The 27,973-nt window shown below is 45.3% G+C and overlaps 1 protein-coding gene across 2 annotated transcripts in view; it reads right to left on the bottom strand.

Annotated features, from left to right (window-relative positions):
* The window catches only part of MAN1C1 (mannosidase alpha class 1C member 1), a 207,296-nt gene that overhangs the window by 91,452 nt on the left and 87,871 nt on the right, over positions 1-27,973 (bottom strand). For both annotated transcript variants that reach the window (XM_053268110.1, XM_053268109.1), the window contains exon 2: positions 23,670-23,766. In XM_053268110.1, the coding sequence (XP_053124085.1) occupies positions 23,670-23,766 (97 nt within the window). The remainder of the gene's footprint in view (positions 1-23,669; positions 23,767-27,973) is intronic.

Raw genomic sequence — 27,973 nt, 5'->3', positions numbered from 1 at the left:
TCGGGTCTTCCCGCTCCTAGTTCAGCACTCTAACCACTACACCACACTGGCTCTCTTAAGACCATTCTAGCAGTCTAGTCTCATGTCCTTAAGCTATGAAAACACACACACACACACACACACACACACACACACACACACACGCGCGCGCAATAGCCCCTGGAAACAGTGGCTAAATTCAGATTTCACGACAAGAATATGCCAGTACAAGCACAGGGCTTATATGCTCCCCTCTTCCCCTTTTTCATGCACAAGAAAAAACTTAGAGCTTCCCCTTGAAATTCTGAATAAAGCACAGTTAGTTCACAAACCAGGATAGCAAACTATGGTTTGACCCTAGTCTGTAAGCTGTGTTTCTCAACTAATTATGGTTTGCACTTATAAACACAGTTTCCCATTTTTGGATGTAACAGGAAACTGTGGCTTGTTCAAAACCACAACTGGAAGCTTTCAATCCCCACCCACATGCAGAGGGGGAAAGGGGAGGGGGAAATTCAGGAGCCCAAAGCCTGTGAAGGATCGCTCGTCTGCAGCCAGCATCCTTCCCTGCTTCCAACTGTGCTGCCTTCATTTGTGTGTCTGAATCACCACTTAGAAAATACAAATATACACATGTATATTCATTCTTTACAATATTCAAGACAATATTCTTGACCGCTTTTTGCTGCCTATATTCTGGATAGAGAGCATATATTCTGAATCATAAGAAAACAGCTACATCTCTTCTACTCATTCAGCTCAGGGAATGGAGTTGCTGTATTGAATTTGTCATTGAAAAAAGCCAACATCTCATGGCAGAGTTCAATATTTTCCTGCCAGATTTACTATAACTGTGAAGTGCTGCAATGACTCACCCCAGGCAATGCAGACAAAATTCTGACTCAAAAAGCTTCATTTATCTGTGCCCAGATATCAAACACACACCAACATGCTTTCAGGGAAGACAATCACAATGATCAGCATTCACACCTTGCATTTTCCTCCAGTAGTATCCAGTAGGAGTCACAGACCAAGAGAAACAGGCTTGCTTTGCCACTTTGAAATTGGAGCTCTGTGACAGTCTGGAAATCATAATTAAATATTTTTATGCTACCTTTAAGGCTTTATAGGTAAGAACCAACACCTTGACTTGTACTTAGAAACACACTGGTAAAAAGTACAAGTTTAAAAATATGGGAATAGTCCCAGATATTGTCCTGGCAGCTGTATTTTGTCCCAGCTGAAATTTCTGAACAGTCTTCTAAACAGCCTCATGTAAAATGCATTATATGAGTCAAATCAAGATGTCACTAAGAGCTAATGGAGATGTTACACTTACCATGAACAGATGAGTGGACATGGCACTTGAGGTGGATGGTGGTCACTTGTATTCTTTATGATTAAACATTGCTGTGTGACAATTTTGGCTGAAAACATTGTGGAAGATATTCTAATGCCAACTAGGCAAAGAGAGACCTTTTTAGTAGTTCTCTTTATTTATCGGGGGGAGAGCAACTGGCCCTATCCAATCCCAGCACAGCACCCCTCCAGTGACTGTTGCTGGTGAAGAGAACTGGTCTTGCAGTAGCAAGCATGACTTGTCCCCTTAACTAAGCACGGCCCGCCCTGCTTGCATATGAAAGGGAGACTAGAAGTGAGAGCACTGTAAGATATTCCCTTTAGGGGATGGAGCCGCTCTGGAAGAGCATCTAGGTTCCAAGTTCCCTCCCTGGCAGCATCTCCAAGATAGGGCTGAGAGAGATTCCTGCCTGCAGCCTTGGAGAAGCTGCTGCCAGCCAATCTGTGTAGACAATACTGCATGAGATGGACCTATGGTCTGACTCAGTACGTGGCAGCTTCCTATGGTGTCTTTCTTTTTATTCTTTTTAGATGGTGACCCCTTAGGATCCACCTTATTTATTTAGTTCATTGACTTATTTATTTATCTATGTAAACCGCTTTGGACACTTTTATTAAAAAGCGGTGTATAAATATTTGTTATTGTTGTAATGGTCCCCCGTCCCACCCGCCCAGCTCTTCGTATGGAAGATCTCCCATGAGCCATGACTTGTAGTTCAGAAAGAAGTACTTTGCTCTTTTCCAAAACGCCATTGCTACACACATGGCTCAAGCAAAGGATACCAGCACGAAGTGACAACCACAGAGACTTAATTGACTAGACAGTTTCTGCAAGATCAGCAACTCTGGCAGCTGCAGAAACTGCTAAGGCAGACCAAAGATATCCACCCAAACAGCACCCTATGTGATCATATTCATAATGCAAACAATCGGAATGCCACCAAAGAACCTGGGCATCACACGGACTCCTGAGGTGGAAAGCAACAGACTAAACATTTCCCCTGCACACAATATGCCTTGCAGGCAATTTTAAAAATTCGCACAAGAAGATCAAGAACTGTAAGGTAAATGTAACGTCTGCATTAGCTCCTAGGCATGGATCAACCAACGTATCTAATCCTATTAATCTCTTTAGTCACAAAATTCTTTTTTGTTTTCACCAACACACAGAGCTATCCCTCTGAAATCAGAGGCATCTGACTCTCAGTAGCTAAGATGCAGCATTTTTTGTCTTTGACAATGATGATAAATACATTTTTGGTAGCCTTCTGTCCCGCCCTGCCATAGATCCCAGTGCTTGTCTCTTGCCCCTATCTCTATTCCCACTCCTTTTGCTCCATGCTACCCCTGAAAATGGCTAAAACGCCAGAGAGACAATATGTGATCAATGTAAGCTAACAAAAGAATAGAACAGAATAGCTCCAGACAACAGAAGCTAGCCAAAGTATTCCAGTTATCTAGATATGTCTATATCCATATGATCACAACTAACATTCAAGGTGATTTCCCTCTGGATGATTATACTCCTGCCCTATACCAATACTCCAGTAAATCCTCGGGTCACAGACAAACACAGAGGCATTCTTGGTGGCTGCGCATAGCTGTAGAACTCTCTTCCACAAGGAGAGATGAAGCATTCACACATGTTAGGAACATAGGAAGCTATCATATACTGAGTCAGACCATTGGTCTGTCTAGCTCAGGATTGTCTACACAGACTGGCAGCGGCTTCTCCAGGGTTGCAGGCAGGAGTCTCTCTCAACCCTAGGTTGGAGATGCCAGGGAGGGAACTTGGAACCTTCTTCTGCTCTTCCCAGAGCAGCTCCATCCTGAAGGGAATATCTTACAGTGCTAACACTTCTAGTTTCCCATTCAAATGCCACCAGGGCAGACCCTGCTTAGCTAAGGGGACAAGTCATGCTTCCTACCATAAGACCAGCTCTCCCTTTCCAGTTCTATACTTTAGTCACATTCTAATTAACTGATACACAGGATTAATTTTTTAGCATTCAGAACTCAACTAAATCTAACAATCACCTCACTCTTTTTCTTCCTTCAAAACCTAGATCCAGAACTGGCAGGCTTGTTGGAGGAGCTCTGCTCTTTGGGGATAATCTGGCCTTGTTTTTACACATCACTTCCAAGTGGTTTCTCCTGTTTTGTGGATTCCCAAGTCAGCAGTACTTTTGAAGATGCTGGCCTGAAGCTTTGCAAAAAGAGACAGATGAAGATGCTCCACTTCTCATTTCAGCAAGAAGAAATCTTTAGAAGGCATCATTAACAAGATCCGTCCAGACAGCTGGTTGTAAGATGTCCCAATCTGTTATGCCTTGTCAACAGCAGCTCATCTCTCTGAATTCACAGGCAGAGATAATTAATCACAGTTCCACTTGTATTGTACGGTGAGAAGCAGCCTACACACAGCATGACTGCTGTCAGATATACTAGTAATTGTAGACTGGCATTCAACGGTGCAGGACCACATCCTGAAAACTCATACAGCCCAGTTGGACTAGTCCAACTTGGACCAACTTGGAAGTGATGTTTCTTTTGGCAGCATTTGTGAGCATGCAAGTCTAAACTAATGTAGAAACACACATTTAGAATCTTACTTCCACCCAATTCTGAGAGGGAAGGAGCTAGATGGACACATTGTCTGACTCAGTAGGAGGCAGCTTCCTATGTTCAAACTACCCCCCCCCCAAAAAAAACCCTCTCTCTCTGATAGATAGTCATTTCCCAAATCTCATCATACTCTAGCACAAGGCTGCACAACTTTGGCCCTCTGGCTGATTTTGGACTACAGCTTCCATTGTCCCCAGCCACAGTGGCCAACAGCCACGTATGACTGTTGTCCAACACGTGCAGGATGGCCAAAGTTGTGCAGCTCTGCTTAAGCATGGCCAAGAAATAGAAGCTAGGATGAGGCAATGCAATACAGGATGCGGGTCAGTTTTCAATAGCCAGAGTCTCTGAGGACAATTTGTCCCTGATGGAGATCTTCATCTTCTTCAAATCCTTGCGCCACTCCAACTCGCACACAAGGCTTTGATTCATGTGCAATGCCAAATTGTGGCTTGCCATAACATGAATGAGCCTTATGCTTCCATGCTCCCTCCTCTCGTCTCGTTTGCTCAGATTCTTGCACATTCACAGAAACCATAACTTATCATTACATGGTTTGCAATCCTGGTTTGGAGAGATGGAACAATCCACAGTTTGCCATTTCAGCAAAAGCAGAGGAAACATTAAACAGTGGATGTCAGCAGAAGGGGTGAGGAGGGGGTAAACAAGTTCATTGATGCTATGCCAAACCATGGATTGGTGTTACATGTGAATGAACCCCAAAGACTCACTTCTGATTCTTTGCTTTTTAAAAAACAAACATATATATCAGTCTTCCTGATTCTTTCTAGATGGGCATACACCAAGAACAGCAGGGGACAAAGAAGGAATTGTTGCAGCTACAGTTTGCCACAAAGGAGTAATAAAACTTGCAGCTGTCAAAGTTTGCCCCTCTGTGCAACTATGGCTGCTTCCTCACAATCATAAGGATCCTGGTTAAAAAGTTAATCAGAATCATGTAGCAGATTGTTCGAACACAAAATTTCAGGGCAATCCTGGTCAACTGCTCTGGTTAAACAGCGTTCAACCAGGATAGAGAACTTCTTAGTTATCTATGCTGGTTAACCAGAAATTCTGCATTCTCACAACCAGTTTCACGGAGCTCATTGATCCCGATTAAATTTTAAACTAGGATCCTCGTGATTGTGAAACTGCAGCCCACTAAAGATGTAGGAAGCCAGTTCCTTTACATCTGGTCAGCCTCTCACAAACAAATAAAAACAGAGAAACCCAAAGCAGCCACACACACACACACACACACACACACACACACACACACACACAGACATACAGGGTGGGGTGGGTGGGGTGGGGAGATGGTGGCACATTTGCCATGACACCCACCTTAGACCAATGCTCCACCTTAATGCCCCACCTTCAAGCATACCCTGCTTTATTTTCTCATGCATTCCAGAATATATAAATTGCAGTGCAGAGGTTTCCTCTGTCCAGGAGAAAATAAAGAGGGGCACTCTTGGGGACAGGACAGATTTGTGTGCAGAGGGACCAAGATGGGCATCCCCTCCCCCATGCCAGGTCCTTTCTGCCACACCAAGGCCACCCGGGAACAGTGGGCATTTTGCTAACATTATACAAACACGAACCAGACTGGAGGACAAGTGATGAGAAGGACTTGTACCATTTTCAACACACCGATGGAAGAGAAATTCTTATTCTTCTTGGCCAGAAGCCCTCTAGGTTGCTTTACTTTGCTGCCTGAAATTAATTGCAAGCTGGTTAAAGGTAACATGATTTGCTTCTTTGTCATGCCCCTCCCCAAGGAACTGCATAATTCCACACGAGGCCTGTCCAAATGAGCACCAGCAACCCATCTAAAACAATTATCCATGGACTTCAAGCGCCTTAGCTAGTTGCTAATGAGCAGAGGCTGCTAATTCCCCTTGAAGCCAGAAAGGGGAAGGGGGGGTACGCCTTGCGCCGACACCATCAAAAAGAAAGAGGCACATCCTCCAACAACGAACACGTACCTGTATCCCCCAAAGCAGCAGAATACATGTCCTGATAAGAGAGGAAAGGATGCAACTTGCAGCTCCAGACAAGCAAATAAGTATTCAGAGGGGGATTTGGTCGGAGTGTTAGCTTGGAAGCCAGGAGGTTCACCTTTCTTCCGTGAGATGCCAAAAGTTGGGAATCCTCTAGGATAGGGGTTCTCAAAACCGAATCCCCAGATGTTGTTGGACTACAATGCTCATCATCACCTTTGGCCTTTGGCCAAACCTCTCCACGGTGCCACACATTAAGGCAGTGGCCAGGAGTGCTTTTTATCAGCTCTGGTTGATATACAAAAGCTGCCCCATTTTTGGAGGAAAGCAACCTTAGAAGGTGCAAACACTGGAGACCTCCAGGCGTGACGACTGTAATGCACTCTGTGTTGGGCTGCCTTTGTACGCAGTCCAAAAACAGCAACTGGTTCAAAATGTGGCAGCCAGCTGATCTCCAGGGCACTCCAAAGAGATCATATTACTCCCTTCTATAAAAAAAATTACTTTGGATGCTGATATGTTGCCGGGCAAAATACGAAGTGCCGGTAATTACCTATAAAGCCCTAAACAGCTTAGATCCAGGGTATTTAAGATACTACCTTTTCCTTCGTGCATCTTACCTACCCATCTGGTGGCAACCCAGGGTTGGGCCTTCTCTATAGCCACCCTGAAACTTTGGAACACACTCCTGGCTGGAATTAGAGCTTCCGCATCCCTGGCAGCCTTCAGAAAGCATCTCAAGACACACCCATTTAGCCAGGCTTTGGGTTAATTAAAAAGCTCTAAAATGGTTTTAAAATATTTGTGCTGCTTATAACTACTTTGCCTGTTTTAATTTTGGCACCTTGTATTTTAATTGTGCAAATTGCCTAGAGACACAGGTTTTTAGAAGCATATAAATGTTTTAAACCAGTAGTTTGATTTTCCTATTTATACTTGCTTAGATTAGCCACTGGAGCAGAACTGAACCATAACAGCACTATTTCCCTTCAAATCTCTCAATTTCCAAAATCTATTCTCACCTTAAATTAAATTTACCCTTCTTCCCAGTAGGGATAGTGTATGCTAGGAATTAAAGCTTTTGGGAAATTATTGCAAAAGTTCCAACACAGAGTTTTTCTTTTCTGTTATTATTTTTGGCCAGCAACTCCAGAAACAGCTGAAAATGCTTGTGTCAAACTTTTTTGCCTTTGGGGTTAACAGTGAGAACTTTTCCTAACTACAAAGACAGCTTTGAAAAAGTTGTAAGCCTCTTAGAAGTGCCAACTGTTAACTCTACAATACTTGACACTAGCCTTGGAAATAGCAACCAACCAGATATGAAAGCTAATTTCCGGAGGGATAGGGTTTTTAAAAAATCGGTAGTCAGAAAATAATTAGGAACTAAAATGATTACCTGTAGAAAATATACAGATTACGAGAAGGTTTTTCAATCGGATGTTACAGAGAGCTTAGCAGAAAACTAGAAGAGTCGTATTTATTTATTTCCTGCTTTTCCTCCAAGGAGCCCAGAGCAGTGTACATGGTTATTTTTTATCAACAACCCTGAGAGATAGGTCAGGCTGAGAGAGAAGTGACTGGCCCAGAGTCCCCCAGTGAGCTTCATGGCTGAACAGGGATTTGAACTCGGGTCTCCCCAGTGAAACTTAACCTTGATTATTTGATGGAAGGAAGAAGAATGAAACTGAAAGGTTTAGTAGTTGGGTGCCAAACCACTAGCACAATACAAGCTAAGCCCTCAAAACTGAAAGCTAACAAAATATGGTTATGAGGAGGTCTGATGCTTCCTAATCCATTAAGGTGGGTGGGTGCGGAGGATATATAGCAGAGAATTAGAAATCAGGGAACAAGGGTTATTCCAGCAGACAGATATAAATTACATGAGAAGAAAGCCATTCCCCGCTTACCTTTAATTCCCTGCTATGAATCGCCTCCTAAAATGATTTAAATCTACCTGTCTTTTCTGAGTAGACAAGGGAAACTTATATGCAGAATTTAAAATTTAAAAGGGAGCAGTGCTGGAGGCATAGAGAAGTCTTGCACAGAGAAGCAGTTTTTTAAAATCAGGAAGGAGGCTTCATGGCCCCATGTTTTTGCTGGGCTGCTCACATTCACTGTTGGATGGAAGAGGAAGGAAGACTCACTCAGAAAAAGAAATTGCCGTGCCTGCCGGTATGAAAAGGACAGGTAAGAAACGTATTCAAATGGGATCAAAACATGTGATTTTGAAGGCAGAATGCCACCTTCCTTGGGTGGGTGGCTCAGTTGCTCATCTATAAATAGGGTAATTAATGGCTGGCATCTGGGACAACCTACCAGTAGCACAGCCGGGAGATGGAGCCATAGCTCATCACTTAAGAGCGTCTGCCTTGCATGCCAAAATTCCAAGGTTCAATCACTGACAGCATCTCCAGGGCATTTTTCACACAGGGCTTAAAAAACTCTTTAGTTCACATCTCCTCCGGAAGGGAGGTGTGCGTTCACATATTGGACAGATTTACCCCGAAGTCCCTGTGTGCTATCAGGGAGCACGTCACACACAATTCGGTTTTTTCACTGCACGTTAGAGTGTAAAGATAAAATGTGCCGTCAATTCGATTTCGGCTCCTGGTGCCCACAGAGCCCTGTGGTTATCTTTTGGTAGAATACAGGAGGGGTTTGCCATTGCCTCCTCCCCCGCAGTGTGAGATGATGCCTTCCAGCATCTTCCTATATTGCTGCTACCCGATAGATTTGTTTCCCATAGTCTGGGAAACATACCAGCGGGGATACGAACCGGCAACCTCTGGCTTGCTGGTCAAGCCATTTCCCTGCGGCGCCATTATGTGGGTAAGCTGATTACTATCCAGGGTAAAAAAAAATCCACTTTTTGTGTTGGGTTTTTTGGGACAACTTTGAATTCACAGTAAACTCTCAGTAAAGCCTATTGTGTGAAGAATGCCCAAGTAGGGCTGGGAAAGATTTCAGCCTGAAACCTTGGAGAGCTACTGCCAGTCAGAACCCTCCTTCATAGGTAAGAGAGCTGGTCTTATGGAAGCAAGCATGAATTTTCTTCTTTGTTAAGCAAGGTCTGCCCTCGTTTGCATCTCTGTGGGAGAGTACATGGGTGAGCACTATAAGATATTCCCCTTAGGGGATGCGGGGGCCGTTCTGGGGGGGAAAGGCAGAAAGTTCCAAGTTCCCTGCCTGGATTCTCCAAGATAGGGCTGAGAGAGATTCCTGCCTGCAACCTTGGAGAAGCCGCTGACAGTCTGTGCAGACAATACTGAGCTAGATGGACCAGTGGTCTGATTCAGTTTAAGGCAACTCAGTTCCAAGGACTGAGCAAAGAGGCATCTTTTAAAGTGGTGAATCTCTTCTGTTTAGCAGGGGGAGCAAGTGTCCCCAACCAACCCGGGCACAGCATCCCTCCAATGGTCGTTGCTATTTATCTTATGTTTGTTTTTAGATTGTGAGCCCTTTGGGACCAGGAAACAATCTTTATCTTTCTGTGTAAAGGGCCTTAAGAACATTCGTTGAAAAGCAGTATGTAAATATTCATCATAGGCATAGCTTCCAATGTTCCTACGATGCATCAGGGCTATGGAAAGTTTTCCTAACTGCGCAGCATGGGGAATGCAGTAGGAGGGAACAAATTTTGATTTTTTCCTCCGGCTCCAGAAATGCCCTGTGTTACTCAAAAATATGTTCCTGAAGGTTGCACAGCCCTCAGGGATATCTCTTTGAGTGGCACAGGGCACTTCCAGAGCCAGAGGAAGTAATAAAAATTCACTCCCCACTACAGGGTGCACGGCCATAGCAATAGCGGGGAAACCCTCTGCAGCACAGATGCATCTTCCTAGCACATTACCAGTAGGTTGCTCTGGATGTCGGCCAGTGTGCAACCTTGCAGGATTTTTGTCAGGACAAATGACTCAAACACTGTGCATATAAGAACTGCTCTGGGAAATAAGATAGGGATTTTCAGGATAAGCCCATGTGATTGGCAGGCAACATGAAACCTCTGGATTGGCCAGCTGGGTAGAAACACCAGGAAGTTTTTCACACAGGGCTTTTAAAGCCCTTTAACTCACATCGAATGGAGGGGGTACGTTCACATATCGGCCAGATTTACCCTGAAATCCCTGGAAGCAGTTCACACAAAATTTGGGTTTTTCACTGTGCGTTAAGAGTGTAGCCCAATTTATATCAGAGGTTATATCAGAGCTTGCACCCCACTGCACACATGGTATCACCTAGCCCATTTCCTGGCCAGGCAGGAAGCAAAAGGGGTTGGCCTGACTTCTGAGAGGCTGGAGGAATCTCCAACCTACCTGGCTGCACTGGCTACTACCGCTTGTTCTATGGACAGAGTCAGGCTTCTTTAAATAACATTTATAATAATTAATTCAAGGTCACAGTAGCATAGTGTACTATGACTGTATTGTCTGACAACTAGCTGTAAAGTTCCAGTCTGGTGGATAGGGGAGCAGGAAATCTTTGGGGTGAGAGTGTGCGTTACCTCTGGAGTCATCCCTGATCACAATAATGGGTCCAACTCATGTGGCAAGACCAACTGAATGATATGGCCACACCACAGAGACTGGCATTCTCTTGGCTAGTTTAAATAAGTCACAGCACCTGAAGGGAAAAACAAGAGAAAGTCCTGGGAGCAGAAATGGTCACATTTATCATTATGCAGCGCACAGGCAGAACTGGGTTCAGGCAGTTGTTACAAGCTTGTTGCAGGCTAGTGAATTATAGAACACCACAGAAGATCTAAGTTCAGCATGTGAACTTTCGTCCCCCAAACCAGATGTGAATGGATGCTCTGAAAAGGCAAGAGCTCTCTGCAGAAGCAAGTAACAGGATTATGGTCTCCCTAATGATCAGTTTCAAGGAACTGGGGAGAAAATTCACTTCCTCAACCCCGGCCCAGAAAGTGGAGCCGATAACCATCAGTAACTTTTGGGCGGTTAATTATGTGCCCTGTTCGTCTGTGGCAGATGGGGTGCGGAGGGGGGCAGAAATGATCAAGGATAACAGTCACCTCCGATAGGAGTCAGCTGAGAAATATCCAACTCCTTTGGTGTTTGGATGGATTGAGGGAAACAGATTTGCTATGAATGATGCCGGAGCAATAAAAACACGGGTAAATAAGATTAAAATGTGCCAGTTCAAACCAATAGTCAGCTGCATGTTTTAAAGAAAAAGGACAGAAGGTTGTTGCATTCTAGAAATGATGAAAACAGCTTCACTAGAGCTGCCAGAGGGGGAGCAGAGGAAGAGATAAAATACATTTTCTCCTGTGAAATGTGCAAAGCAACTCTATAGAATGTGGCACATGACAGACAGCAAGGATGGATTTGGCATGCAAATGGAGGACAACTTTCCATCAACCCCAGAAAAGGACCCTCTGAGGTCATGTAGTTGTATAAGCTGAAGAAATGAGCACAAACCCACTCGCACCCCCGATAGGCCCTTCTTGCGCCTGTAATGGCACCTATTAATAGGGCCATCTAATTACCTTTCCTCACTTTAAACACAAGCCCATCAGCCCCTGTTGCTTCCAGTTAACTCTAGCTGGTTTTTCTATAATCTTTAACCAACTAGCAAAAAGAAAAAAGAAAGAAAGAAAGAAAAAGAAAAGAAAAAGAAAAAGAAAAAAAGAAAAAGAAAAAGAAAAAAAAGAATCACCAACAGCAAGATGTGACAGCATAGAAAATGGGCGGTTCAGCGGCAGAGACCAGTTGGCTCAAGAGACTGCTAATGAGCTATACGGCCTCTTATCTAGGTCACCCTTGCGTCTACTTCTCCAACGGCGTGGCAGGACTGCGCTTGGACAAGCTTTGTGTAATGGAACTGCAGTAAAAGAGGCTTTCATTTGTCAAGGTGTGGAGCGTGCACGCAACATTTCACTTTCTCACTCGTCTTCGAACAATCCCTGCGAGGGGTGATGTCAGAGATGCTGAGGGTGAGGATCAGAAAGGAGGAAGCCACCAAGGGATGCAAAGTGGAATTTACCGAACAGAAAAGGAACCCAGTGCCTTTCCCATTAGAGCAGGCCTCCGCAACTTCTGATCCATTGAGGCCAGTGCAGCTCGCCAGGCATGGCTTGTGTTCTGCAGGGATCCACATATTCAGGCTCAGCTCACTAGCCAGCCCTTATTTGTGGCTGCTGCCAATCTCCTCTCTTCCCTAAGATCCTTTTCTGACACAGAGGCAGAGGGCTTAGGAGAGAAGTGGGTCTTCTCTCATTTGCACTGGGAGGTGGAGAGGAAACAATAGGGGCCCCCTTCTATTGCTCACAAAGGATTCCTGCTGCTTCATTCCTTCTCAGAAATGGCAGCGGGAATGAGACCCCTGGGGAGGAGAGCTGAGTGGTGCTGGGGGACAGGGGGAGGAGCTGGCAAGTGGATTTGTAGAGGCCTGGCCATAGCGGGTGTTGCCGCACTGTCCTCAAGTGTGACAAGCCCTAGCCTTCCTCCTGAGGCTGAAACTGGGGAAGTGGTAGGTTATCGTCCCAGCAATTGAGCTGCACTTTGAAGGCACTCGGAGTGCCTTGGATGCCCAGAGCAACTCAGGTGGACGAGCCCCATCACCGCCGCCACCCTCCAGCTTCATGCTCGAGGGGAGAGCTCGGGCTCTAATCTTTTCTGCTGTGCTGCCAAGGTGACCCAAGTTCAGCATGATTGTAAGAACGATCTCCCACAGGCGAGCTGGCCTTGTGGTAGCAAGCTTGAACTGTTCCTTTGGCTAAGCAGGGGCTGCCTTGGTTCACACTTGGATGGGTGACTACATGTGAGGACTGCCTGGGGCAAGTTATTCCCGTAGCTCAGCAGAAGAGCATTTGCTTGCATGAAAAAGGTTGCAGGCTCGGTCCCAGGCATATCCATGCACGACTGGGAGAGACTCCTGCCTGAAACTTTAGAGAGCCCCTGCCAGTCAGTGTAGACAATACTGAGCTAGATGGACCAAAGGTCTGACTCAGTATTAGGAAGTTTCATATGCTCCTAGGTTCCCCAGCTCCAAGCTTGGATGCTAAGGCACGAACAAAATTCCTCTATTCCTTGAGAAGGAGCAGCCAGGGTCTTGTCAACCAAGTTTCTGTTGGCTACAAACAACAGCCAAAGTTTGTGGACCCTTGCTGACAAGCTCCCTGGTTTTTGAAAGCCCATAACGATAGCCAGTACTGGCTTCATGAAGTTCCTGATGGGCTGCCATAGACACAGTAGGTCACAGAATGTGTTGTCTTGATGCAAAATAAGTTCTTCTATCAGACGAAATCATGAAAAGAACATTAAAAACTATGCAGGAAGGTTTCTTTTCTCTTTCTTTTTGCATACGTCTTTAACATGCCCTCCCCACCCCACCTCAATGAAGGATTTGCCATATCCCAGGGGTTCTCAAACATGGGTCCACAGATGTTGTTGATGACAACTCATCAACTCAGAGACGCATGTTTTGGGCAGTAGAAAAATATGTTAAATAAACAAACCAAACCAAACCAAACCAAACCAAAACAATAAACTCTCATCATCACTTGCCACACTGGCCAAAGACCAGCACTGCTATTATAGAGTAGCCAGTACTCTGGTCTATGACCATAATAAAAATTGGAATGGATTATAGAATGGCCAGTCAATTTGAACCAATTATATTTGGAAGCCCTCACCAGTTCTGTGTTGAGCAAATAACCGACTGACTGGCTAACTATGGGCTGAATCCAGAAACCCAACATGAAAAGACATCAGGAAAACTCACAGAAATAGGAGTTGATTCAGGAGCTCAGGCGTCTAGGGATCTCATAAGAACATAAAGCCACCCTTGCGGGATCAGGCCCCTAGGCCACTCTAGTCCAGCATCCTGTTTCCCACCGTGGCCCGCCAGATGCCTTGAGAAGCCAGACAACCAGGAGATGAAGGTGCACCCCCCCCACCTCCTGCCATTGCTCTCCTGCAACTGGTATTCGGAGGCATCCTGCCTCTGAACCTGGAGGTAGCCTGTAGCCATCAAAATGATGTAGCAGGACTTAGGAGCTTTGATGACCCCTGCCCGAATTGCTCCCTATAAACAACGTTGACGACAAATATTTATATATCATTCTTCAACAAAATGCTCAAAGCAGGTTAAATAGAAAAATACATAAATAAGACGGCCCCTTGTCCCCAAAGGGCTCACAATCTAAAAAAAACTGACACCAGCAACAGCCACTGGAGGGATGCTGTGCTGGGGTTGGATATTTTTTTATTTATTGTTAAATTTATACCCCGCTTTTTATTAAGAAAACCCCAAGGCGGGATAGGGCCAGTTGCTCTCCCCTCTGCTAAATTTAAGAGAATCACTACTTTAAAAAGGTGTCTCTTTGCTCAGTTAGCAGGGGTTATAGGGCTTTGGTGCCTAAGACATCTGAACATAAAGAACATCTCTGCCAGATCAGGCCCAAGCAGTCTTCCCTGTAAGTTTTCTGATCAGTGAGTGGAAAGAGTTTTGTCCTGGGTGGCATCATTAATTCAGTGTGCACAACACTCTCTCTCTCTCTCTCTCTCTCTCTCTCTCTCTCTCTCTCTCTCTCACACACACACACACACTCTCTCTCTACTGCGCTGCACAAAATGTTTAAGCCTTTTCCCCCCCTGGAGTGGGGGGGGAAGCTGCCATGTCTGCCTCCCGTCCTCCTCTGGCTGCTCCATCCTGCAGCCGGAACTGGAGGAGAAGGAGGTCCAGCCGGCACTAGGGAGGAAGGAGTGAGAGGGGGAAAGCATGGCAAGGCTTCCTGGCTGGGGAGGGGAGGAAACAGGGTGCGGGGGTGTTGGGCGGCAGCGGTGGGTGCAGCAGAGACTGCGGACCGGTCAGAAACTGCTGCGTGGGGGCCTGGGAGTTGGTGCATGCAGACACACACATGCACCTTAGAGGGAACAGTGGGCCCAAGGCTTATCTAGTCCAGCATCCTGTTACACACAGCAGCTCCCCACCAGATACCTCTGGGAAGCACACAGGCAAGAGGTGAGGGCATGTCCTCTCTCCTGCTGTTGCTCCTCTTCAACTGATATTGAGAGGCATCTTGCCTCTGAAGATGGAGGTGGCCTAGACAAAGGCATAACTACAATAGGGCAAGGTGAGACAGTTGTTGGGGGCCTTGCACCCCCCAGAGGCAAGTCACATGACTGAATCCCACAGCCACGCACCCACCCGGGCTTCCTTCAGTTGTATTCATCCTCCCAAATGGATGTGAGTGTTAAGACCTGGAGCTGCCAGAACAGCACATCTTTCTCTAGTACCATTAAATGACTTGCATCATTTACACATCATTTGTGGATTGTAAATCCACAATTTACAAAACGTTTTAAAAAATAATTTAGGATGATGTTCTATTATGGCACGTAGGTTACACACACACACAAACACACACACACACACACACTTTACTTCAGTGAGGGGGGGCATTTTAAAATCTTGTCTCTGGGCCCACTCCAATCTTGCTACGCCCCTGGGCCTAGAGCTACCAGATTAGTAGCCATTGACAGACTTGTCCTCCATGAATTCTTCTAAGGCCCTTTTAAAGCCATCCAAGCTAGTGGCCATCACCACCTCCCATGGCATTGAACTCCAACGATTAATTATGTGCTGAGTGGAAAAGTACTTTTTTCAGTCCTAAATTTCCCAACCTTCAGTTTCATAGGATGGCCCCTGGTTCTAGTGTTGTGAGAAAAGGAGAAAAATTTCTCTCAGTGCACTCTCTCCACTCCAGGCATAATTGTATATATCTTCATCATGTCTCCCCGTAATCGCCTCTTTTCCAAACTAAAAAGCCCCAGATGCTTTAGCCTTCCCTCATAAAGAAGGGGCTCTCGGCCCCTGATCATCTGGGATGCCCTATTTTGCACCTTTTTGAGCTCTACAATGTCCTCCTTATGATATGGAAACCAGAACTGCATGCAGTACTCCAAATGTGGCTGCACCATAGATCTGCAGAAAGGCATGATACTATTTTATTTTCAATCCTGTTCCCAATGATCCATAGCACAGAATTTGCCTTTTTCACAGCTGCCGTGCACTGAGTTAACAGTTTCAACGAGCTGTCCACCATGACCCAAAGACAGTCACCGACAGCTCACATCCCATCAGCGTATCTGTGAAGTTGGGGTTTTTTGCCCCAATATGCATTACTTTACACTTGCTTAAACTGAACCACATTTGGAATTTTGTCGGCCACTCACCCATTTTGGAGAGATTCTTTTGGATCTTTGTGGTGGATTTGTTGTGGATTTCACTACCCTAAACAGTTTAGTGCCATCTGCAAGTTTGGCCACTATGCTGGTTACCCCAACTTCTAGATCATTTATGACAAGAACACTGGTCCCAGTATAGATGCCTAGGGGATCCAACTTCTTACTTCCCTCTATCGTGAAAATTGTCCATTTATTCCCACCTTCTGTTTCCTGTCCTTCAACCAGTTACCGATCCACACATGAACCCGTCACCTTATCCCATGACTGCTAAGTTTACTCAAGAGCCTTTGGTGGGGAACTCTGTGGAATATTTTGGGAAGTCTGAAGTATACTATGTCATTAAAGTATACTTTGTCAACCGGCTCACCTTTATCCACATTCCTGCTGACACTCTCAGATAACTCCAAAAAGTTAGTGAGGCAAGACTTCTGATATGTGATAGACAGAATTAACTACCGATTAATCCATTCCACATTACCCTATCATTTCTCCAGGGGGCTTAGAGCGGCATACATGCCACCCACCCCGCAACCTATTTCGTCCTCACAACAATCCTGCGAAGTAGGTTAGACAGGGAACAGCCCCCAAGGTGCTCAACAAAGAGTTCCAGGGCTGGGCAGGGACTTTCACACTGGTCTCCCCAGTTTAATACAGCATTCACAGCACCATGCTGGCTCTCACACTGGTGGTCAAAATACACAGTACTACACATCTCTAAGCATGAGCTTCTCTGCAAAACAAACAAAGTGGTAAGTTAGATTTGCCTACTGAAGAGAAACTAATTAAACAAGGAAGCCAGCTAGGACATTTTTCGTAGTCAAAGTATAAAGCTAGCTATACAAAGCTAGTATAAGGTAACTTCAAATATTTGTGCAGCCTATCTGACACTTTTAAACTAGGCCCTGCAAGAGTCAGCTTAGGTGCTGTTTGTTGATGTGGGCAAGGGGTGGGGGGAGGGAATAGTCAGAAATACGTTTTCCACACATAACCTAGCATAAAGAGATGCTTATTAGACTGAAAAGCGACACACTATAAAACTAGAACTGCAAAGATTCCATGTTAAAAAAAAACACCACTTCAAACAGTTCACCAAATTCTGCACCACAAAAAATGCTGAACGAATTCTGGGACCTGAATAAAGTTACAGAAATTAAGCAAATACATATATAATCTCTTATTCAGCATCATTTATCCTGACCTCATTAGCCCTGCCCACAAACTTTGGAGATTTCGCCAGGCACTGACACTTTGAAGAGCACTGCTACAGACAAAAAGTACAAAAAACTTAAAAAAACACACACAACCCAACTACCCTGTCCCCAGATATCTGAGATGTTGAATTTTGGATCAGATGTTAGGTTCTATGCCTGTTTTCCATCACAATATCTGAAACCAGTCCTGGATTCTCTGTTAAGAATGCAATCTTTGTGCCAGGTTCAGAACACAGAAGATGCACAGAGAGATGTTCTCAAAAGCCACCAGTTATAGAACAAACACAAACACTCTTTCTCTTTCTTTCCCTCTCTCTCTGGAGACTCACCAAAGTCCAAGCCTGAGAGCATACTGATGTGACTACTAGACCTACTAGTTCAGACTGGCTTTTGGAGTTTGAGTTAAACCAGAGCCTAGTCCCATTTTTAATTTGGCCGGGGTGGGGGAGTGTTTCACACTTTAGATCTATTACACATCCTAAGCCTTCAAAGAAAGGGTGGGCTCTAAAGCCAAATAAATAGATAAATCACCCAGACTTATCAAACAGAGCCCTGGGCCTAACAGCACCGCCAGGGTCTGTTTTTATTTACCATCAGCAAACTCAAGTGCAAACTGGACAGGGAAACAAGTCACAAGATGAATTCTTTTGGCTGCCAACACAGTGCACTCAAAGAAATACCAGGAGGAGGCGGGGGAGGAGAGATCTCTAGTATCCAAGAACTGCACTAGAGTACAGATTGTGACATATCAGACCTCAACTGATAAATTTTGTTGATTCACCCTTAGAACAGAATTCAGCTCCTTTCCCCATAACTATGTAAAATGCTGCCAGGCTAAAAGGGATTTAAAACGTTTTGTCAGAATAATAAGTAGATATGATAGACACAGGGAGCAGGCAGAATAATAAGTCTGTTGTATAATGGCAGTCATTGTGGTGACAGGTGTGCTTGAAATGCCTAGCCAGATAATGAATGTGCTTCTCTCCAGCACCTTTGAGGAAAAAGGATCACAGTGCACTTCCCCAGTGTTAATTCGCTTGGGCTACTGCGGCAGCAGCAGAAGATGGTGGGAAGGGGCAGCAAAACGCATTACGCTGGGCTTAGCTTGGCAAAAAGTGTTAAGGCAGGGGCGTAACTAGAATAGGGCAAGGGGAGACAGTTGTCTGGAGGCCCACTGCCTGGGGGGGGCAGAGGCAAGTCACATGACTGACTCCCCCAGGCACACACACACCCGGGCTTCCTTCAGTTGTATTCATCCTCCGAAATTGATGTAAGTGTTAAGACCTGGAGCTACCCAGACAGCAGGTCTTTCTCTAGTCCCATTAAATGACTTGCATTGTCCACAATTTACAAAACCTTTTAAAAAATAATTTAGGATGATGTTCTATGGTGGCACATAGGTGTGTGTTAGAGAGAGAGAGAGAGAGAGAGAGAGAGAGAGAGAGAGAGAGAGAGAGAGAGAGAGAGTGTGTGTGTGTGTGTGTGTGTGTGTGTGTGAGAGAGAGAGAGAGAGGGGGGGGGGAGGACTATGCTTTTTGTTACCACTATTCAGCCTCCTTTAAGATTTCTTTACTTCATGAGCTGAGCTTCAGTGGGGAGGGGGGCATTTTAAAATCTTGTCTCTGGGTCCACTCCAACCTTGCTACACCCCTGTGTTAAGGTGTGTGTGTGGGGGGTGGGGGGTTGTTGTGGGGCCAAGTAGGAAAAACGGCTACGAGCCAGGTCTTCTATGACACGACAGAACACAAATATGCAGAAGAAGCAACAGACAAGTTAGCTTTGTGTATCTTGCCTCACACACACACCCCAAGTCAACTCTACCACCTTCTCTTTGTCAGACCTAGCTCCTAGCAGCAAAGTCCTGGGAATAAGGGTAGGCACAGGGAGAGAAGCCTGTGATAAAGGCAAATAAAGCTATTTCATATCCATCTATCTCTATGTCAGCATTCTCTCATTACTCAGAGCAAGTCTGAAGAGAAAACGTTTGTAAGCAGGTCAGGAGTGACACATATGCCAGAGCCATATTACATGGAACACGCTTGATCTCATCTACCCTTGGGAGCTAAGCAGGGTCAGGCCTGGTTGGGAATACCATGTGCTGTAGGTTTTGCAGGAGGGATCCTTAGCTTAGTGGTAGAGCATCTGTTTTGCATGCAGAAAACTCCAGGTTCAATCCCTGGTACCTCCAGGTAGGGCTGGCAAAGACTCCAGCCTGAAACCTTGGAGAGCTGCTGCCGGTCAGGAGAGACTGAGCTGGATGGTCTAACAGTCTGACTTGCCATGGGAGAAGGGTTTGTCTTGTGATCTTGTTGGTCTTGTGGTATTAGTTGTCTCCTTTGCTAAGCAGGGTCTGCCCTGGTTTGCATTTGAATGGGGGACTACATGTGAGCACTGCAAGATATTCCCCTTAGCAGATGGGGCCACTCTGGGAAGAGCTTCTGCACGCTTGTTCGCAGAAGTTCTTCTTCAGAAGTTCTTCAAGTTCCTTCCCTGGCAGCATCTCCAAGATAGGGCTGAGAGAGACTCCTGCCTGAAACCTTGGAGAAGCCGCTGCCAGTCTGTGTAGACAACATTGAGCTAGATGGACCAATAGTCTGACTCAGTATAAGGCACCTTCCTGTGTTCCTCACTGCATTCAAGACATTTCTGTGCTGATCTAGTCTGGCTAATCTTCCTGCAGTTTGGTCAGAGTTGGTAGTTACAGACAGGCCAACTCTCCCCCTGAAATCCTACAGTGGTCCCAGTTTCTACTGTTAACCTGAATCTTGATATCCTTCTTTCTTCCTGGAATCCCTTACATTTCAGCTGTAGAGCTCTTCCAAGGACTGATGCTTTCTCTTCCCACTTCCTTCCTCCGCCACCTCCAAGAACCATTTCCCAGAACCTGGTTGTTGAGCGCCTTCTACAGTCTATGTATTCAAGGCAACTGCTACACCTGTCCAATGGGCCACCCCAGCAAACTGGGTGTGGGTGGCCTATCTGGATAGCAAACTGGGTGGCCTATCCATCCAGGCCACCTATTGCTGGGCCAACCCAGCAAACGGAGATGCTTCAGTGATAACAGCAGAAGGATGTAAGTGCATCCTTAATGAGTGGGCCAAATCCTCAGCAAAACACCCTGTAATGAGCCATGATTTCATCCACTGCCTTTCTTGGGAGAATCATCAAGATGGCACACATTCGATAAAAAGGCTGGCTTCCCTCTGCTTGAAGACGTGATCCCTGAGTAAGGAAAGTTTGACTCTAAGTGAGCATCGCACATACAAGTTGGGGGGGGGAGGATTGCATCCTTAAGCAACCTGAAGATTTCACAGTCACACAAACAGGATGGAGAAGAGCCGCAGTGAGGAGTCCTCCCTCCAACGCAGAAGCAGCTGCAAATAAGTCCTTTGCTCAATTTTGACACCTTCAGGAAGGAAAGTACCAGAGCTGCCTACGTTACCCATCTGTGGCTTGGATTTTTAAAAAACAACAAAACAAACCACCATTGTATTGAGAAGGAAAGGGGGAGCTGAATTCCCCTAATTTCTAAATGCATTAGTATTGCTGAGAGAAGAATGATTCAGCAAAGAGACAAGCTGACTTCAGGGGGTGTGGGGGAGGATTGTGACAACTGTGTTGAAAAGGACTAAATGCACTCTGGAGAATCTTCTCACCCAAATGGCTGCAAACCCTTTCTGTTCTAGAATGCTTTCTCGAGAGCCCTCATAAATGCAGTAGAAGCCCCTCCTAATAGCTCAAGCATGAGACACACATGAAAAACCTCTCCAATTCTTGTTCCTTCTTAGCATCCTGTTCCTTTAGGAGTTTGGGTGAAGCTCAGCGGCGTGGAACATGTCGCAGAAGGCAAGTGGGACAGATAAAAGACAGCCAAATCCAAAGGAAAGTCACTTCTGGATTGTGATTTCCTACGGGCACCACCAGAGGCTAGTAATGAGGGGAAAGGCAAGGATCACTTCTGCCACTTGCATGCTCAATGCAGAGAGCCAGCAGTATAGGCCACTGCCAGGTTCCTTCCTGTCACTGAAAGGTGTCCCTCTCAGCAAGAGCAAGGTGGCTTTCATGAGCCTTTCAGATGAGAGAATCAACCCCAAAGTATAATATACAGACAATCTAAGCAGTGAACAGGCTGGAGCTTCTGCCATTTTCCAGAAGGTAGTTTACTGGTGTCTCCTTTGGGTTTTTTTGTTCTGGTTGTTTTAAGATTGCAGACTGCTTCAGGACAAGGAACCATCTTATTCTTTCCTGCCAGACAACCTGCTTTGTGAACTCTTTTGTAAAAAGTGATATAGAAGTTATTCTAAATAAAAACCACCATCACCATCGTAATCATAAAGGCACATGGCTGAAACAAATGCTAATGTGTGTGGAAAGGTGCCTTGATAATCTGACTTATTTTAAGGATGCTTCCCCCAATAAGACCCCTATTTCACATAAAAGGTCCTTTGCTTAATGCATAAAAATAAGCTTATGAGTCATCATCTGTCTTGGTCTTGGGTCTACCTTTTCCCCCTCACTCTCTGCCTTTAGAACCAAGTCCACATTAACTTTCAGCTCCACCAGATTCTTGCTCTACCAGCTGTCAACATGGTAGCAAAGTGATCACCCAGTTGATTGGCTCATTAGGGACTCAGCCGTTCAGCAAGGCCATCAAACGACCATTTCACAATTATTCTGCATGGTGTAATCCCGCAGTCTACTACGTAATGCGTTTTTTAAACACTCCTCATGTCAGTGGATTTTACAAGCCTGGCTCTTGCAAGGATACAAAAACGATCATGTTACCTTGCAAGGCCTGAGACAGAAATCCCTTCCTTCAAGAGTGCATCCTTTTTATTCTTCTGCAGCTTTCTTCTGCCTTCCCTCCTCTACTGGCACACATACCTGCTCTGAATCCAGCATAGATTGCACCCTCCAGATCCAAAAATATTTGCAGGGGTGGGGTGGGGTTAAAAAGCATTTTTAAAATCTCAGGCACCTAACATGTTTAGTTATTTAAATGTGCATCAGCTATATTTGCCTTTTTAAAGTCAATTGGGCTCCGTTTTAAAACAGCTACTGGCAGGTAGGTGGGGGATTATTTATTTATTTACATTTCTAGCCCACCCTATACCCAAAGGTCTGAGAGTGGGTTACAATAAAACATAATTAAAATTCAGCATCATAAAATCAAAAATACAGTAAAAAAAAAAATACAGTGCCTGAGAGGGGAAGAATCACTACATCTCTAGTCAAAGGCCAGGGTGAAGAGGTGCGTCTTCACCATTCTCCTGAACGTACACCATGTCGGAGCTTGCCGCACCTCAGAGGGGAGGGCATTCCACAGCCTTGGGGCCACCACAGAGAAAGCCCTCTCACATGCCCCTACCCCTTTAACTGTGGACAATGGTGGCACTACCTAGAGGGCCTCTCCTGCAGATCTTAACTGACGGGCAAGTCTATATGGGAGAAGGCGTTCCTTCAGGTATTTGGGGCCCAGGTTGTCCAGGGCTTTATAAGTCAGTGTTAGAACCTTGAATTGGGCTCGGTGGCAAATTGGCAACCAGTGCAGTTCCTTTAAGACCGGCGCGATGTGCATCCAGCTAGAAGTGCCCATCAGAAGTCTTGCTGCTGCATTCTGCACTAGTTGCAGCCTCCAAACCGTCTTCAGGGGCAGCCCCACATAAAGCGCGTTACAATAGTCCAGCCTGGAAGTTACCAGAGCATGGCTCACTGTGGCCAGGCGATCTCTATATTGGCTTTATGAGTGCCATAAGCATCAGCTAATCGGCACTTTATACACGGAACTACTGAAAACAGGAAGAAAACAGCTGATTTTCTGTTTCCTCTATCACCAGAAGCACAATCAGTTGAAATGCTGTTCAGAACCCTTCTGAGTTGCAGTTGCCAGAATGTGGAACTGCCTTGTGCCTTCCCCTGGAAGGTCTGTCTGGCCCTTTCTGTCAGATGGTGAAAACCATCTAATTTAGACATGCCTTCAGAAGCAGTTAATTATTTCCCCTTAATTCGGTTTGTTTTTATGAATTATGTTTAGTCTTTTTTATTATTGCTGTATGCTGCTCTGAAGGTCCTTTTGGGGTGGAAAGCAGCATCTACATTCTAAAATAAAATAAGTGAAAAGGATGTCTACAAATCTCCAGGCACATACATCTGGTTTGTGCCAATTTCTCTCCTCCTCCGTTTAGGAATGAGAGATCAGATGAGACCGTTCCGGCTTCTCTCCTGTCAAGAAACTTTTGTTGTTTTGAAAGAACATGAATGCAAATTGAAGCTCAGCTCACCAAACATGTTCCCGATGTGTCCGTTCTTTGTGAGCGGTCTCAGTTCATTTTTCCCCAATGCATATTGCTTGTAGTTATCCCAAGCAAACTTCATCATCTGCACAGAAAAGAGAAAAACAACTAATGGTTAGATGGTGGTCGAATCATGAATTGGACATTAGTTAGACATAAATTGCGGCTGGAGGTGATGGAAACTGTAGTTCAGCAACAGCTGGAGAGCTGAGGTTGCCTACCTCTGGGTTAGGGTGTTGAACTAGGACTGGGGGAACCCAAGTTAAAGTTCAAATCCCTGTTCAGCCGTGAAACTCACTGAGTGACTCTGGGCCAGTCACTTCTCTCTCAGCCTAACCTACCTCACAGGGTTGTTGGGAGGATGTAATGTAAACCGCCCTGAGCCATTTTTGGAAAGGCAGTATAGAAATCGAATAGATAATAACAACAACTACTACTAGCAGCAGGGCTGGGTGAAGAGCATATGTGCCTCTAGTTCACCGCCACCGTTACCGTCTTCTTCCCTGCCCACCCGCAAGCCAGCCTCTGCCACCACTTTCCCCGAGTTTCCTCGGCCCGTTGCTGCCGGCGTTTTCTACCTTCCCTCCCCTGCACACTGGCCACCACCGTTCGCCATCGTTTTATTTCCCCGCCAGTCAGCCGCCGCCATTTTCTTCCCTCTCGCCCGTCCCAGTCGCTAGCTGCTCACAAACTCTTGTAAGAGCTGCTGCACATGGGATTAGCAATGGGTATGCCTAACATAGAGAGATAGATATTTATATTTATAGTCTGCGTAGTGTAGTGGATAGAGTGCTGGACTAGGACCGGGGAGACCCGAGTTCAAATCCCCGTTCAGCCATGATACTAGCTGGGTGACTCTGGGGCAGTCACTTCTCTCTCAGCCTAACCTACTTCACAGGGTTGTTGTGAGGAGAAACTGAAGTATGTAGTACACCACTCTGGGCTCCTTGGAGGAAGAGCGGGATATAAAATATAGATAATAATAATAAGCACAACCATGTACACTGCTAAGGGCTCCTTTGGAGGAAAAGTGAAATATAAATGTAGTTAAACAAACAGACAACAATGCAGCAGCTAGCAATGCATCTAATTTGAGGAGAAGGTTCTTCCATATTTACAATTCTCATACAATAAAGGCACAAAACCAAAAGAGCTGACACACACAACTAGAAGGACTCAAACATACATTAATTTGGTATGTCCTTTTTTCTGGAGGTATTCTGGGGTCAGTGAAAGCTCTGCGAGCCTTCAAAGTTGCAACCATTTTTAATGTGGAGGCTAGAGACAAAAAACTGGAGTTTATGGAGGTTTGGGTTTTTTTAAAAGGGGTGGGGTTGGGATAGTTGCTTAGAGTGTGTAAGCTCAGGCCAGTTTTGCTTGAGGTAAAACAAGATTTTGTATTATTTCAGAAACTTGCATAACCAGAGATGACAGCGGGACAAAAGACGTCCATGTGAACACAGATGAATGCAACACCTCTTTTAAACACTACTAGGCTCATTCCCATTATTATGAATAGGGCAGGAGACCTGTCCTACCCGAGTTAGGGAGCTGTGTGTGCTACCTTCTCCTACCTCGATAAAGACCTGGGTACAGTTGCAAGATAGGAGGCCTCCTATCCAGCTGCTGCTTAGTACATGATCACTGTTGGTGCCTCCAACTTTAAAAAAAACCAACTCTCACACAAACAGAATGGGGATGTCCACAGATCCTGAACTAGGGTAGGATGGATCTTCCTCCTGATTCATAAAGAGTGTGAACCAGCCTACTGTCTCTCTCCTGCATATGTACGTGAACGTGATCAGTGCTTGGATGGAAGACTATCGGAAGTTGTTTACTAGCCAGAGCTAGTAGGAGCTTTCTGAAAGCAAGAACGGGATGTAAATAGAAGTTTTCTGGTCCTGGGAAGATAACAGGACTGCATGAGTTCTTAACTATTCTGCCAAGCACAAGCAGTTCTCCCACTCCGAAGAACGTGGGTGGGAATAGACTTCCAAGTAATCACCCCTTTGGCCTTCCTGGAAGGACTCTGATGCATGGGGGTCAGTGACACATGCACAAACAACATTTTGCCTTCCCTTCGCACGCCTGGATCCAGCTGGCAAAGGGAAGTGAAAATGACAAATAATTCATCCTTAAGAGAGTACACTCTGGTTAGTTTCCAACTTCCCCCTAAAGGCCTCTTTTAAAAAATGTCATCGGAAGGCTAGCTAGTTCTTTGACTTTCCGAGGTCAAGCTATCTTCTTTAGTGCAACTTTTCTAAAGTCAAGGAGACACTATGGAAGGAGTGGCTGAAAACTGCAACCTAAAAGGATCTAATCACTGGCCTGATTAAAACGGTCTATTTTTGGCATACCTGGCACCCTAAGAAAACCACTGCTGTGTCATCAAGGCCCCACATATCTCCAAGAACATTAGAATGGTGTTGCCATGAGTCCCAATCCTCTGTACCCTTCTCTGGCTTCCTATCCCCTTCTGTATCCAGCAGAAACTCACTCTCCTCCCCACATTGCTCTGCTTTCTCATCCCAATATATTCCTGCCACAGTGCCCTTCACTTTTCCAAACCTAGCATGCTCCCTGCCTACAGGCCGCCTTTGGCAAATAATTCTACCCAGCTTCCAGGGCTACCCTTATGCCTGGAACACCTTCCAGAGAGCATCTCTGGCACCACCGTCATATATTTATTTATGACATTTATATACCACCCCATCCAAACAGTTCTGGGCAGTGCACAGCAACAAAAACAAAACCCACGAATCAGTCATTTAAAAAACAATCAAGACAAAACTCTTTTTACAATCAGTTTAAAACCATTAACAATTAAAACATTTAAAATAGTTTAAAAACCCTGGAAGGCCAGGCCAAACAGGTTTTAAAGGGCTCTCCTGAAGGCCAATAAAACGCAAGCTACGGATTTCTGCCGGGAGTGCATTCCACAGCCCAGGAGCAGCTACAGAGAAGGTCCGCCTAACGGTGGTAACTGGAGATGGGCCTCCCCAGTTGTGTTCCCTCTAACAGGAATTCCCAGATGTTGTGGACTACAACTCCCATAATCCCCAGTCAAAGGCCATTGTACCCGGGGATGCTGGGAGTTGTAGTGAACACAACATCTGGGAATCCCTGTTAGAGGGAACATTGCTCCTCAGATGACCTTAACATGTGGTCATTCGTGGCCTGTCCTAACCACTTCCAAAGGAGGAAGCTTCAGTTGGTCCTCTCTCTTCCGCCCCACATGCTGCCTGCAGGTTCGGCATTCATAAAGCAGAGCTGTGTGGTTAAACACATAGCTCTACCTGATGAATGCCCAGCCTACAGGCAGTGCAGCTCTCGGATGGGGCAGGAGAGAGAGCAGCAACCCAAACGGCCTCTTTTGGCACTCCCTGGTTCAATACGACAAGCTGCTACTGGGTACCACTTCTCCTTTCTTCAGATCCAAGCTCAAAACCCACCATTTCCATGAAGATTCTGGCTTAACCTGCTACCGCTCAGCACCAACGTCTAAGAATGTGGAATCACAGCTGCATATATTCATCTCCTGTTAGCTTCATCTTGCCCTCCCTTGCCCTCTTTTAGTCTTATTATTCCAACCCATGTCTAAATTGAGGCTACAAGCTTTTTACAAAGGGAATCTGTCTTCCTCTTCTGTTATGCTGCAAAGGACCATGTGCACTGATAGCACTTTCCATATACATTCACAACATTCTGTCACATGCTTCCAACATTCTATCACACTTTAGTGTGACCAAGAAACTTAAAACAGAATAAGGCAAAGCAGAAAGGAGCAGTCTTGCTTCTCGAATGGCTGGCATTCCTAGGGAAGAGGTTTAGCTCCAAGCCATATACTTTAAATGCCTGTCTACCTTTTCCCACTTGATGGAATAGAAATGTAACATTTTCTGAAAATGTGAAGTGGGGTGGGGGTGAGGTGGTTTTATTGGTCTCTTTCCCCCTCCCCCTGGAAAAACGGAGAAACTTAGTGCAAGAGTGAAATATAAGCATTTTTGCATCAAGTTAATTTAATTTTAGTGACTAATTGAATTTACTCATTTAGAGATATGAAATGTACCATAACAGCAGCACATATTATTGCACTTGTTTGATATATTTATGAAATTAAAGAGTATAAAAGTCATGGTTTTATTCAAGCAATACATTCAGAATATATCCACAGATGGAAACAGCTGCAGGCTGCTGCACCCTCTATGGTCCTCGAGTATCTCTTAGTTTTTTCCAAGTTAGAAAAATAAAAAGTTAAGAATAGAAACTATCAACAATTTAGTAAGCAAAGG

The sequence above is a fragment of the Hemicordylus capensis genome, chromosome 7 (assembly GCF_027244095.1).
Source record: "Hemicordylus capensis ecotype Gifberg chromosome 7, rHemCap1.1.pri, whole genome shotgun sequence".
In the NCBI taxonomy this organism is placed as follows: Eukaryota; Metazoa; Chordata; class Lepidosauria; order Squamata; family Cordylidae; genus Hemicordylus; species Hemicordylus capensis.
The sequence above is the reverse complement of the archived record's forward strand: the minus strand, read 5'-3'. Positions and strand labels throughout refer to the sequence as shown.